The sequence below is a fragment of the Pinus tabuliformis genome, chromosome 3_1, assembly GCF_031772625.1.
Source record: "Pinus tabuliformis cultivar Carrire ecotype Pingquan chromosome 3_1, CPIR1, whole genome shotgun sequence".
NCBI lineage: Eukaryota > Viridiplantae > Streptophyta > Pinopsida > Pinales > Pinaceae > Pinus > Pinus tabuliformis.
Genome location: NC_142301.1, coordinates 41,272,807 through 41,284,324, shown reverse-complemented (window position 1 = coordinate 41,284,324; position 11,518 = coordinate 41,272,807). Strand labels below are relative to the sequence as shown.

At 36.9% G+C, this 11,518-nt stretch overlaps 1 protein-coding gene across 1 annotated transcript in view; it reads right to left on the bottom strand.

The window, feature by feature from the left end:
- Positions 1-381: 381 nt before the first annotated feature.
- The window catches only part of LOC149185668 (membrane protein insertion efficiency factor), a 124,305-nt gene continuing 113,168 nt past the window's right edge, over positions 382-11,518 (bottom strand). Inside the window, exon 5 of the mRNA XM_089412457.1 lies at positions 382-782. Within this exon, the coding sequence (XP_089268583.1) occupies positions 724-782 (59 nt within the window). The 3' untranslated portion in view covers positions 382-723. The remainder of the gene's footprint in view (positions 783-11,518) is intronic.

Sequence of the window (11,518 nt, the reverse complement as noted above, 5' to 3'; positions counted from 1 at the left end):
CTAGGTGCTAGTCAACGCCACATACACATCTTTCTATATATTGTTTATTAATAATCAAGCAAAAACTTTATTCCAATACACACATGTTTATACATATTTATTTGCTTATTATTTGTTGCAAAATATATATATATATATATATATAACTTCCATTTGTGACAAAGTAGCCCAAAGCCAATCCTAGCAGTCCCTCAAATCAAATTGTAGGTCAGCACTATTCCATACTCCCTTCAGCTTCATCTCAATTCAATAATGCATGAATGTGGAGAATTCATGTCTGATGGCATAATGATGTTCATTTTTTCAATATAATTCTCACAATATAACGTCTAAAGACCCTTGTCTTTCATCACTTGAATAGCGAGTTGAATCATTCGCATCAATCCATCAAACTGTAAGTCAGTATTATTCCATGCTACCAAAATATCAATCTAATAATACACGAATGTCGAGAAACCATGTTTAAGGTATAATGATTTTCCTTTTCTGTGTAATTGTCACAATAGAACGTCTAAAGACCCATGTCTTACATCACTTCAATAGTGAGTTGAATATAATATTGTAATATGCACAATAAAGACCATTACTTTTATGCTTCTGTATGAGCTCTTGATTTTTTCTATGAATGGTAAGCTCTATCTAAGTTCTGCCATGACAAATCTGCTCAAGGAATGATGTTGGACAGTAATTATTCCCACGTTATATTGGGAAATAATGCAACCTCTATCCAGATGATGCCTTGTTATCTCCAAACCAACGAGGAGGATCAAATCCCGACCCACCTACACAAACAATGAGAACATTCAAATCATGTCAGAAGAGTTCCAACATTAATGGAACAATCCAATAGATCTACATCTACTAGCGATGATGCTCAATATTGTTAAGAGTTGTTATAGAATTCAGCAAGATCAAAATATGTACAATCTTAATGTGCACTTCAGTGATGACTTAGCGCTTGCTCCAAAACTTATCCAACCTTTAATGGAAGGCACAATACGTTTTTGCTAGAACTACAGGAGCAGTAATGAATGAGGAAAAGGCAAAGTCCCTAATCATAAGGCAATATGGCCATCCTCATCGCGTAAACAAGTGGGAATACAAGGTAACCTAATGCCTAGGAATTGAAAGCTACTAAGTGGGAACGCAAGGTAGCCCAAAGACTCTAGGAATTGAAAAGGTGCTGCCAGGTAACCTTTAATGGAGATGTTATAAAGCTTCATTTGGGTGAACTCCGTTTACAAATCAAATATAGTCATTTATTATCATGCTAGGATTTTTAGAGAAGAATTGAAATGTCTCACAATGGGTGCCAAAGCAGACATGCTGGCCCTTGTTGCCTGTGTTAGGAGTTTACACTGTCTCTGCTGTGACCCAATAATGGAAGACTGTGTTGTGTATCTTTTCTTGTGCATTAAAAAAAATACATTCTTCTTAAACAAATCAAAATGTATGTGCAATATATTATTGTTAAACAGGAACCACAATACTGAACAAACATGGTCAACAAAACAAATGTCAAATATATAATGACGGAAAAAGCTACAACACCAGATTTCAAAAGATAGAAAATTATTTGATAAATATTTCACATCCTCAACAAACCGATTGAAACAATCAATGTTCCACAATCTAAATATATTGACTGTAGCCAACTGTTATTGAAAGTTCAAAACATGTTCAAACCCATCCCCACTTTAATTATTTATATTTTCTCCATCAGATACTTCATTATTTGTTCCTTTGAAGTTCCAATATGCAGAGTGTTCTTCCAATGTTAACCAGGTAAACATGTTCATTTCATTTTGTTTTCCTACTGAAATATTAAAGATTGAAAGCTCTATGAATTAGTGTATATAATGTATAACTGCTGGAAGAATAAATGGAGGAAATCAAGAAAAAAGAAATTAATAACTAAAGTTCCAAGATTCAGCATGTTCTTCCAATGTTAATTAGGAAAACATGTTCATTTCATTTTGTTTTCCCACCGAAATATTAAAGACTGAAAGCTCTATGAATTAGACCGTGTAATGTATCCTGCTGAAAAGATTAAATGGAGAAAGTTAAGAAAAAAGAAATTAAAAAATAAAACACATGTTATATGTAATATATTAGCAAATTAACCTTGGGTTACTCTTCCAACAAAAAGTTTGTATTACTAGTTTTATTTAAGACTAGGTAACAATATTGACAAACCAAAAATTTAAACATCGTAAAAATTGTTGAGATTATGGTAAATCTTCACTTGAGGCCATGTGCCAACCGTCTATTTGATGTATTGGTGGCTATATGATCATACAAATGGGTAATTAACCCCTTATTGTATGGCCTCAACCGTCTATTTGATGTATTGGTGGCTATATGATCATACAAATGGGTAATTAACCCCTTATTGTATTTTTCTATATTTGACTAGGTTGGCCTACTCACCTCTCAAGGCTAGCACCCTAAACCCTAAAAGAGGTGAACCGTAAACAGCCATGGATACTCCACTTGAACAGTTCACAACAAATCAGACAAGTTTATGCAAAAGCCTTATCATGCAATTACTTGAGAATAAAATTTAATATCACAAGCTTAGCACTCAAAATAATAATGCTAGCTAAGAATGAAATAAAAGAAGCTAAAACAAATACCACACAATGGGCAAAAGATGTATCGTGGGAAACTCAATATGGGAAAATCTAGACAAAAAGAAGACTATGCCTTGCTCTTTTCTTCTCATGTATGAAATAAGATAAGATAATTTTATTGACATTTGACAAATGACCACAAAAGTAGGTCAATTGGACTTAAGAGCACAACCAATAGGAATATAATGTGGGAGTCCCAATGCAACTCCAGGAAAATGGCAACAATAATATAAAAAAAGAAACCTACATAAAAATAACATCAAAACATATGTATAAAACCGTGACAAAGGTACAGTGATACAAAACGCTAAGTGAGTTTGTCCAAGACAGGAAAGATGGACAACCCAATCCAAGAACCTGTCAGGAGAGTGAGTGAGAGAGGAAGATCAAATGATGACCTAATGATGTCAAGGTTTCCCAAGTCTAATGGTTGAGTGCAAGGAAGGTGAACTGGGCACTAGCTCACTATCACAGTCTTCTAAAACTATTAAGGAGACTAGTTGCACAATTTGGGGGGTGATGTATGAGTGAGGGTTATTCCTAACATCCGAAGAAGGAAATTCCAAATGGATCTCTAGTTGCTGCACTAGATTTGGGAGGTAGTTTGATGAGTTGGTCATGCTCTACTCTAGATCCATCTAGAGCTAATCCCTTTGATGCTCTGAGGACATCTAGCCTAATGTAAAAGTTGATGTTGAAAAATGTAACTAGTGTCAGTGTTCATAATTGTATTTTGAATATATTCATCAAAAGAAAGAAAAAGAAATTGACTTATTAAAGCATGGGTTTCATGCTTGGGTCAATTGTTTTTAGGTCAAAGCCTCCATTGAAGGCTTCTAGGGTTTATGTCAAATGTCCTTGTCCATGTCACATTGTAAAAGACCCTTCTTGGGATTTATTTGTCAAAGAAGAAATTTATTTTATTGTAAAATAAGCCAATTAGGCCTCCTCCACCAAGTCAGCCTCAAACTGGACAAGTCAGCCTAAACTGAGGGGCAGAAACTACTATATAAACTTTAAAGGCAGCGACTCAACCTCATTTGGATCACTCACTCACCGACTTCGATATATATCTTATGGGACCAGAAAAAAGTGTGAATTTCAAGGAAGAAGAAGAAGAAGAAGGCTAGCTAAAAGGAAGAAGGTCTCTCTCAAGCACTAGAAGTCGAAACTTTTCTCTCTCTCTCTCTCACACATGTGTGAATTTGTTGAGCTGCTGGAAGGGTTGAAATTGCAATTTTGTTGTTGGTTCGAAGTTTTGTTGCTGGGGGTCGAAATTATGTAGTTGGGAAGTCGAATTTCTGAATTGTTCTTGGGCTGAAGCTGCTAGATAAGAAGAGACTACAAAATCATCTTGGAGGGTTGACATGGTGGAGGAGGAAGTTTTGTTGGTCTAGGGTCTTGGTCCATCTCATTTTGAATTAATGAAGAAAGAGTTCTTGACTGGGTTTTCCCCTATATAGGGGTTTTAGCCCTAGTTGAGCACCTACATCTAGTGTCCCTGATCTTTGTGTTTTGGTTTTGGTAATTTCTTCATGAACTAAGATAAAAAGGAACATAAGAAAAATAATAAGAATTCAAAGATATCACAAGTAATTATCAACTAGAGAAACTCTTTCTTCCTTTCTGATTTTCTAACAGTTGAAACCTCCAAATAGGCCTCAATAATATCGAGTGGTCTCGCAAAGGGGGAGGCTAAGGTGAAACAGAAGTCTCACCATCCTATTGTCTAGTGTGCCCTAGAACTTTGTCTATCGTTCGTTATTCTGATCTGAAGGATCAAAGGGGAAGTATGAGGTAGTCATTCTAGTTGTCCCAAGGCGGGTCATGGAGTGTAGGAGCTTAGACCTATGGCTAAAAATCTCCCTAATGAAGAGGGCTAAGTATCTTTTATTCTCATATTAGAAGAAAGTAGAGGGGGAGACTCCCAAATCCCTATAGAGGCAATGATAGCATCCTCTAATCTCATAGTATAGGGGACACCGAAAAATGAGGCGCATCTCCATCTCTAGCTCCTGAAGTTGGCACACTTGTTAGATCCTATCAAATCATGGTATATGGTGATATGTCTCTATCCTGAGTCAATGAGAGCCAACCAAGAATTGTCCTAAAGGGGTCTTGAGCGAGTGCATCCAATGTCTTCACATATAAGGGGGGGCAAACAATCATGTCATCACACAATTCCAAAAAATGCTCTAGGTAGAAATACATGTTCGATCCCAAGCTCATATGGAGCTAGCTTGAGATCCAACTGACCTGAATGTACAATCCATAGATATCCTCTCTGATAGACTAGTTCAATACCTATCTAGTCAACAAGAGATGGTGTGGCACATCAAGGGAGAATCTAAATGAGGAAGGTGATCTGGCGAGATAGTAAACATTTGAAGAATTTGAGACACCTTTGAGAACCAACCTTGCACTTGACCTAGCGAGGGATTTGAAGCAATAGGCTCCTAGGAGCAAAGTACAAGGTAGGGATACCGCTCTCACCCAATTGAAAAGTCTCAGAGATATTAGACTCTATGAAAGAAATAAATCAAGTGAAAAATGATCCCGAGGTGGAAAGGGTGGATGCAAAACCTGTAAAATGATGAGATCTATAACTATCCACTTACATCAAATGATGTGCCTAAGAAGCAAGCTATGTACTCTATCCAATCTAATCCATGTGAAATTTTAATTACTGTTGCCATTAGTTGGATATTATTCTCCTACCAATTTAGATTATTTGTCTTCTGCAAATTATTTGCAGCAAATTCAGAGTAAAACACAACTGCAACTTCACTAGAAAAAAATAACCACGGGAATTGAGAAAATTATGCACACACACAAATAATGGACACCAATATTGTTGGACAAATGTCCCTGGAAAAACCCCAGTGTGGAGAAAAAAAGTTCTACAAATGAGTTATTTTAATATTCTTTAACGAATCTGTGATGGAGAAAATTACAAAATTGTTTGCCAAAAATTAGCAAACCTCTAGAAAAAATATTTGTATCACTTCTGCAAGTCGATTTCTCTCTGGGAATCAACTCGGCCTCCTCTAAGCAATTCAGCCTAACTCTGGCTTCTGCTCAGCTCACACGTGTGGCCCTGTCACTAGAAAACTCGCACTGTTGAGGAAATAACTCGGCCCCCCTCTGGAATTCGACCTCAACTAGCAAATCGACCTCCTTGTGCAAATTGATTTTTGTTGCAATTTCTCCTTGCTTCGGCACTTCGTCTTCTTTGAGCAACTCGCACTGCAACTAGGGTAATTCGCACCCCTTCTCTAGAGTAATTCGCTGCAAAATCAACCTCTTCTGCAAAAAAATCGATCTCCAACTCTCTCTGGAAATCGCTATGACAAAATCCTTCGGCAATCCTATCTCCAAGCATTGTTGAACTCGCTCTGTTGATGGCCCTGCACTGCCTCTATGCCCTTGCTATCACTGCAAATCTGTGTCTCGATCTCTCACTGATCTGCTCTCCAAATGCCCATCGATTTCCTCTTTTAATCTCTCATTGAGAAATCAACGACCACGATCTAATCTCAATCGATGGCTAAGATCATCTTGACCCCTTCTCATCACTTTTCCAAAAGTCTCTAGAGGAAATCGATTTACCTCAATTAATACTGATTAATTAAGCCATTTCCCTAGTTACACTTAGAAAAATTAATTAACTGGCTAATTAATTCTAATCAAGACCTTTTCATGCGAAAGCTTTTCTGGGTATTGGAGAAAATGTGTTCTCTAGCCTCATATACACAATCTGAGACTAGAACACCTACCTGAGCTACACAAACTATCACTCCCACTTAGCAAGGAAGGTGTTCATCATAACACCCAACTTGTCTTTGAAGAAGATGTATCTCACCTTCCCCAAAGCCTTCATCAATGTATCTGCTACATGCTCATTTGTGTGTATATACTGTAGTTGGACAATCTTGCGTTGTACACAATCCCTGATGAAGTGGTATCTGATGTCTATATGCTTGGACCTGTCGTGAAACATCGGATTCTCTGACAACTTGATGCAACTTTGATTGTTGCAATGTCTCATCGTCATGCCTATCCTTTGACCAAGGTGACTAGCAGCTTATGAAGCCTTATAGCCTCGCATGTAGCCATGCTCGCTGCTATGTACTCTACCTCTACAGAACTCAATGTCATGGACTTCTTTCTGTCGTACTAAGAAATAACTCTTGATCCCATGCTAAAGCAGCATCCTGAAGTGCTTTTCCGATCCACTATGTTAACTACCCAGTCTACATCAATATAGCCAACCAAACTGACACCATCACCTCGAGCATCCTTGATCCCATACTCGATAGTGCCACACAAATATCTCAGCACATGTTTTGCTGCCATCCAATGCACTCTCTTCAACTCCACCATGAACTGACTGAGAGAGTTTACTGCATATGATATATCTAGCCTAGTGTTGACCAAATACATGAGAGAGCCTATCAACTGCCTATATAAGGTGGGGTCCACATCCTTCTCCTTGGATGCATCTATCTTCCTCCAATTAGTGATCATGGGTGTGGACATGGCTCTGCAATCCTCCATCCCAAATCTCCTCAAGATCTCGATGCAGTATTTCCCTTGTCCAAGGAAAATCTCACCATTTGTCTGCCATACCTCCATGCCTAGAAAATAGTGCATGAGCCCCAAATCCTTCATCTCGAACTCAGCTGCAAGATCCCTCTTGCACTCCTCTATGAGCCCCAGTGAACTTGTCAAGAACAAGTCATCCACATATAGGACAAGAATGAGTACATCACCCCCAACCACCAAGTAGTAGATGTTTGTGGCTGCCTCACTATTCACAAAGCCCATGCCCTGCAAGTATATGTCTATGCACTAATACCACACATAAACAAAGCTCTCTTCAACCTGCACATGTGGGTTTCATGTGGGCTTCATCGACACAATTTCTTCTTTCACTCTGTTGAGTCTCCTTTTTTATGCCTTTCATACCCCATATTGTCCTGTATTTTTTACCTACTTTACCTCGAAATCTACTCACCATTTGCCTACCTTCTTTAAAAACTTGAATTTTAGCCTCCTTGTGTATATATGAGGTAATTTATATTTTAAAGCATGGTTTTTATGTTCTCTTGTAATAGAAATAGAATTATTGATTATTTCTACTCTCTAATTAATTGGATTGGCTCACATAGATGTTTAGACTGTGCTTCTACTCATCCGGTACAAGTGTATTGATCGGGTACTTGTGCTCCTACTCATCCGGTACCAGTGTATTGATCTGGTACTTGTGCTCCTACTCATTCGGTACCAGCATTATCAGTCCAGTACTGGCGCTCCTGCTTATCCAGTATCAACATTATCAATCTAGTACTCGTGCTCTTGTCTGGTACCTATGCGTTTGCCTCAACTACCCGACAACAGTTACTCGTGTTCCTGGTGACCCGCATTCAACCATGTACCTACGCTCATTCGGCACCAACAACAGCAGTCCAGCATCTGTGCTCATCTGGCACCAACCACCGTGATTCGGCACCAACAGCAGCAATCCAATACTCTTGTTCATCCGGTACCTGCGATCTAGCACCTGTGTTGATCCGGTACCACCTACGTTAACTGTGTTGATCCGGTACTACCTACGTTGACTGTGTTATTCCGATACCAGATCCTACTTTCCAGGTTCGGTCGTTGAGCGAACTGTATTCGATAAGGCCGAGGAAATTGTTGGTCAAAGGCATCATTTTGTTACAGCAAATCGAGATATGCTTCCTCCTCATGCACTGCGTGTCATGAGGATGAAGCCGAATATGTAAAAGAGCTAAACTGTAATATTTTGTATGATTTGTTACTATTTTATTAAGCCTTGATGTAACGCCATTTCTCTATAAGAGAAGGCTTGTAGACGATAGCCAAAGAGTAGAGATTAGAGGGAGATTAGAGAAATATAGAGAAACAAAGTTTTAACTTTACTGTTATGCTGGAGACTTGATTTTGTAATCTTTCTTTGAAATCAATAATATGAGCAGCAATTGATGAATTCGATGTGTTGGTGAATTATTTAGCTTTGTAAGTTCTTTAAGCTTTCCTTGGTAGCTCAGCAAGGGCCCACCAAAGCCATCAAGGCAAGTTCTTATTAAAGTTATTATGCATATAGTTTTGTTTATGTAGTGTTAAGTATTTGATGTGATTTCAGTCCTATTTCATGTAAGTAATTTCTGAGTGACAGTTCATTAGTTTTATGAATGCAAACTTTATTTCTTAAGCTGCACATTTAATTGTTGATTGTTATTTTGAAGAACAGGGAAGCTAAGATCAGAGATCTCACCATTCACCTACATGTGTTGTTAGTGAAGACTCTTGTCATACATTTCCTGTACTAGAATGCAGAGTTTCTTTCAGGACTAGTCCTGGTTGCTTTGTTTAATGTTTGAATGCAATGAATTGATTCTAGTGTAGTGATTGAGATCAGCTGCTACAAGAAAACAGAACTGAATCCATCTTTTCATTTCATGAGCCTGTAAATGGACAGATTTGTTACCTGAGCAAGAACCATTAGATTACATTGCTTATTAAGATTTTATTTCTGAGTTTTGCTTTCAAATTGTGTGAGGAAATTAGTATTGGTTTTTATCTAGGCTATACTCATCAGACATAGGAACTTACTTGTTATCGGCACATATAGTGCATTAGCTCTGTTGATTACGATTCCCTGGTTGACAATTTAATATTGTGGCGATATATCATTCATATAATTGCCCCAACATGCTCCACTATCCACTGTTGGGCATGCTTCTTCTTCTATTTTTGACGAGGATTATGATGATGAGGATGAAGACTACTAGTCTTTATTGTTTACTAGATTGAGCTCATGTTTCATTTCTATGTATGGTCATTATCCACAGTTTGATACTTGTTGACGTAGCATTGTACTTGTAGCCTCATATATAAAGGTTGATTTTGGATATATATGTATTAGCCTCATTTATCAAGGTTGTTTTTGGATATTACTACTTTCATTATGTGATCATTCATGAGTAAATGTGATGTTAGTATGTTTCATCATCATGTATAATTTATAGACTTATAGTTTATTCAATGACATTGGACAATGTAATATAACAATGTATCATGTATGATTTATGATTGCATGTAGCATTTCTTAAATGCCCTAACATATATAATTTTATATTATATTATATATATCGTGTTTCCCCATTTCCAATTTTTTGGGGTGTCACATTTCCTATGCGTACCCATTTCAAAAACTCGTCCCCGCTTCCACGTTCTTGCAACTTAGGGCCAACCCCTAGATCTTGATTTTAGAGGCGTTCTTCACTTGTGATGGCACCAAAAGGCCTCAACATCAGCCCTAAGGAAGCCAACACAAGAATGACGTTAGCACTTTAGCTAGCATTTGTGGAGATAAAGTTAATTTTGTAAAAGCTACTAGGTTGGCTTGTGACCTAGACCTTTTGTTGTACATTGTTTTATTATAGAGGGGTTTGTAGGCTAAAATAGATCATGTTAGAACACATATATATTGGAGAGATTTCATTTGATCTCTCATCATCATCACACTTGGAATTTCAGCCACAAAGGAATTCGAACTTATTCTCTTGTGGAATATTTGGATCTTTTGGATGCATTTTGACATTTGGAGCTTATTCTTGGATATTTCTTGGAGCTATTCTTTTAAATAATGGAAGGAATTCTTGCATGTTGTCTTGTAAGTGCTCTTTATTATTGAATAACCATTATTTTATGTCTAATGTATGGAATTATTGATTCTAGGTCATGGTAAAATTGTGCCCTAATTTGTGGGAAATTAATGGAATTGTTATCTAGATGAATATTGAATACATTACTCATGTATAATGTATTGAATAGTCCAAGTGGTGAACTCATTGTAGCTCTCCCATAAAAATTTCATTTTTCATCGAGTGGGTAACTGCTTGAAATTTGCTTGCTAGGACATTGTTGTCGCGCAGATTGGCACGACAACGCTCGGACCGGGGGCTGTCACTCTGATCCCCGATCCCTCCGTTTAAGCCCGTCTCCCGCGGCTAAGGGGGGTAGACCCTGCGAGATAGTGAAGACCAACTGCCAAACAGTTGGGTGGGAGACACGATACACGATATGATAAGCACTAGATGGATTTAGAGATTTAATGGACCAGTGCCTTGTGGAGTCAATGTTTAAATGATTACTTTTTAAATGATAAAGAAACATGGACCATGAACAGCAACCATCTATCATCAGCTAAATCATGTGACCAAAACGATATCCGGCAAATGAAAGCTTTGAAGAGATAAATGCCTTAAACCACCATGAGCATCATGAATTATTAACCAGACATTGGATTTCGTGTTTCGACTTGAAAATTTCAGATCTCAGCATATAAGATATATCGCGAAAGCAACTGAAACTGGCAAAATGATTTTCCACAAAATTTTTATTTTTTTTTTATTTTTTTATTTTTTTTTTTAAATCTTTTAAATCTTTTTCAATTTTGTATTTTTCAATATTATGGAAATCAAAAAATCTAAAAAAAATTTAAATTTTAAAACTAAACTATATAAATAAAACAAAGCCTAAAAACTAGTTAAAACATAAACATTTTTTTTTTTTTTTTTTTTTTTAAAAATAAAATCCAAAAAAAAGAAAACGATTAAAATCTAAGAATTTTGAAATCGTAACTATGCCAAACGCTAAACTAAAAAGATTGAAATCTAATTAAAAAAAAAATTATGCAACACCAAATACATTAAGATCTAAAACATAGATATATTTTCGTTATTTTTGATGAATTTAAATCTAATTAAATGAAACGCTAACCTAAACGATAACAAATCAAAATGCGTAACACAAAAAGAAAACTAAATTAAACCTACGATGCACAAACGCTGAAA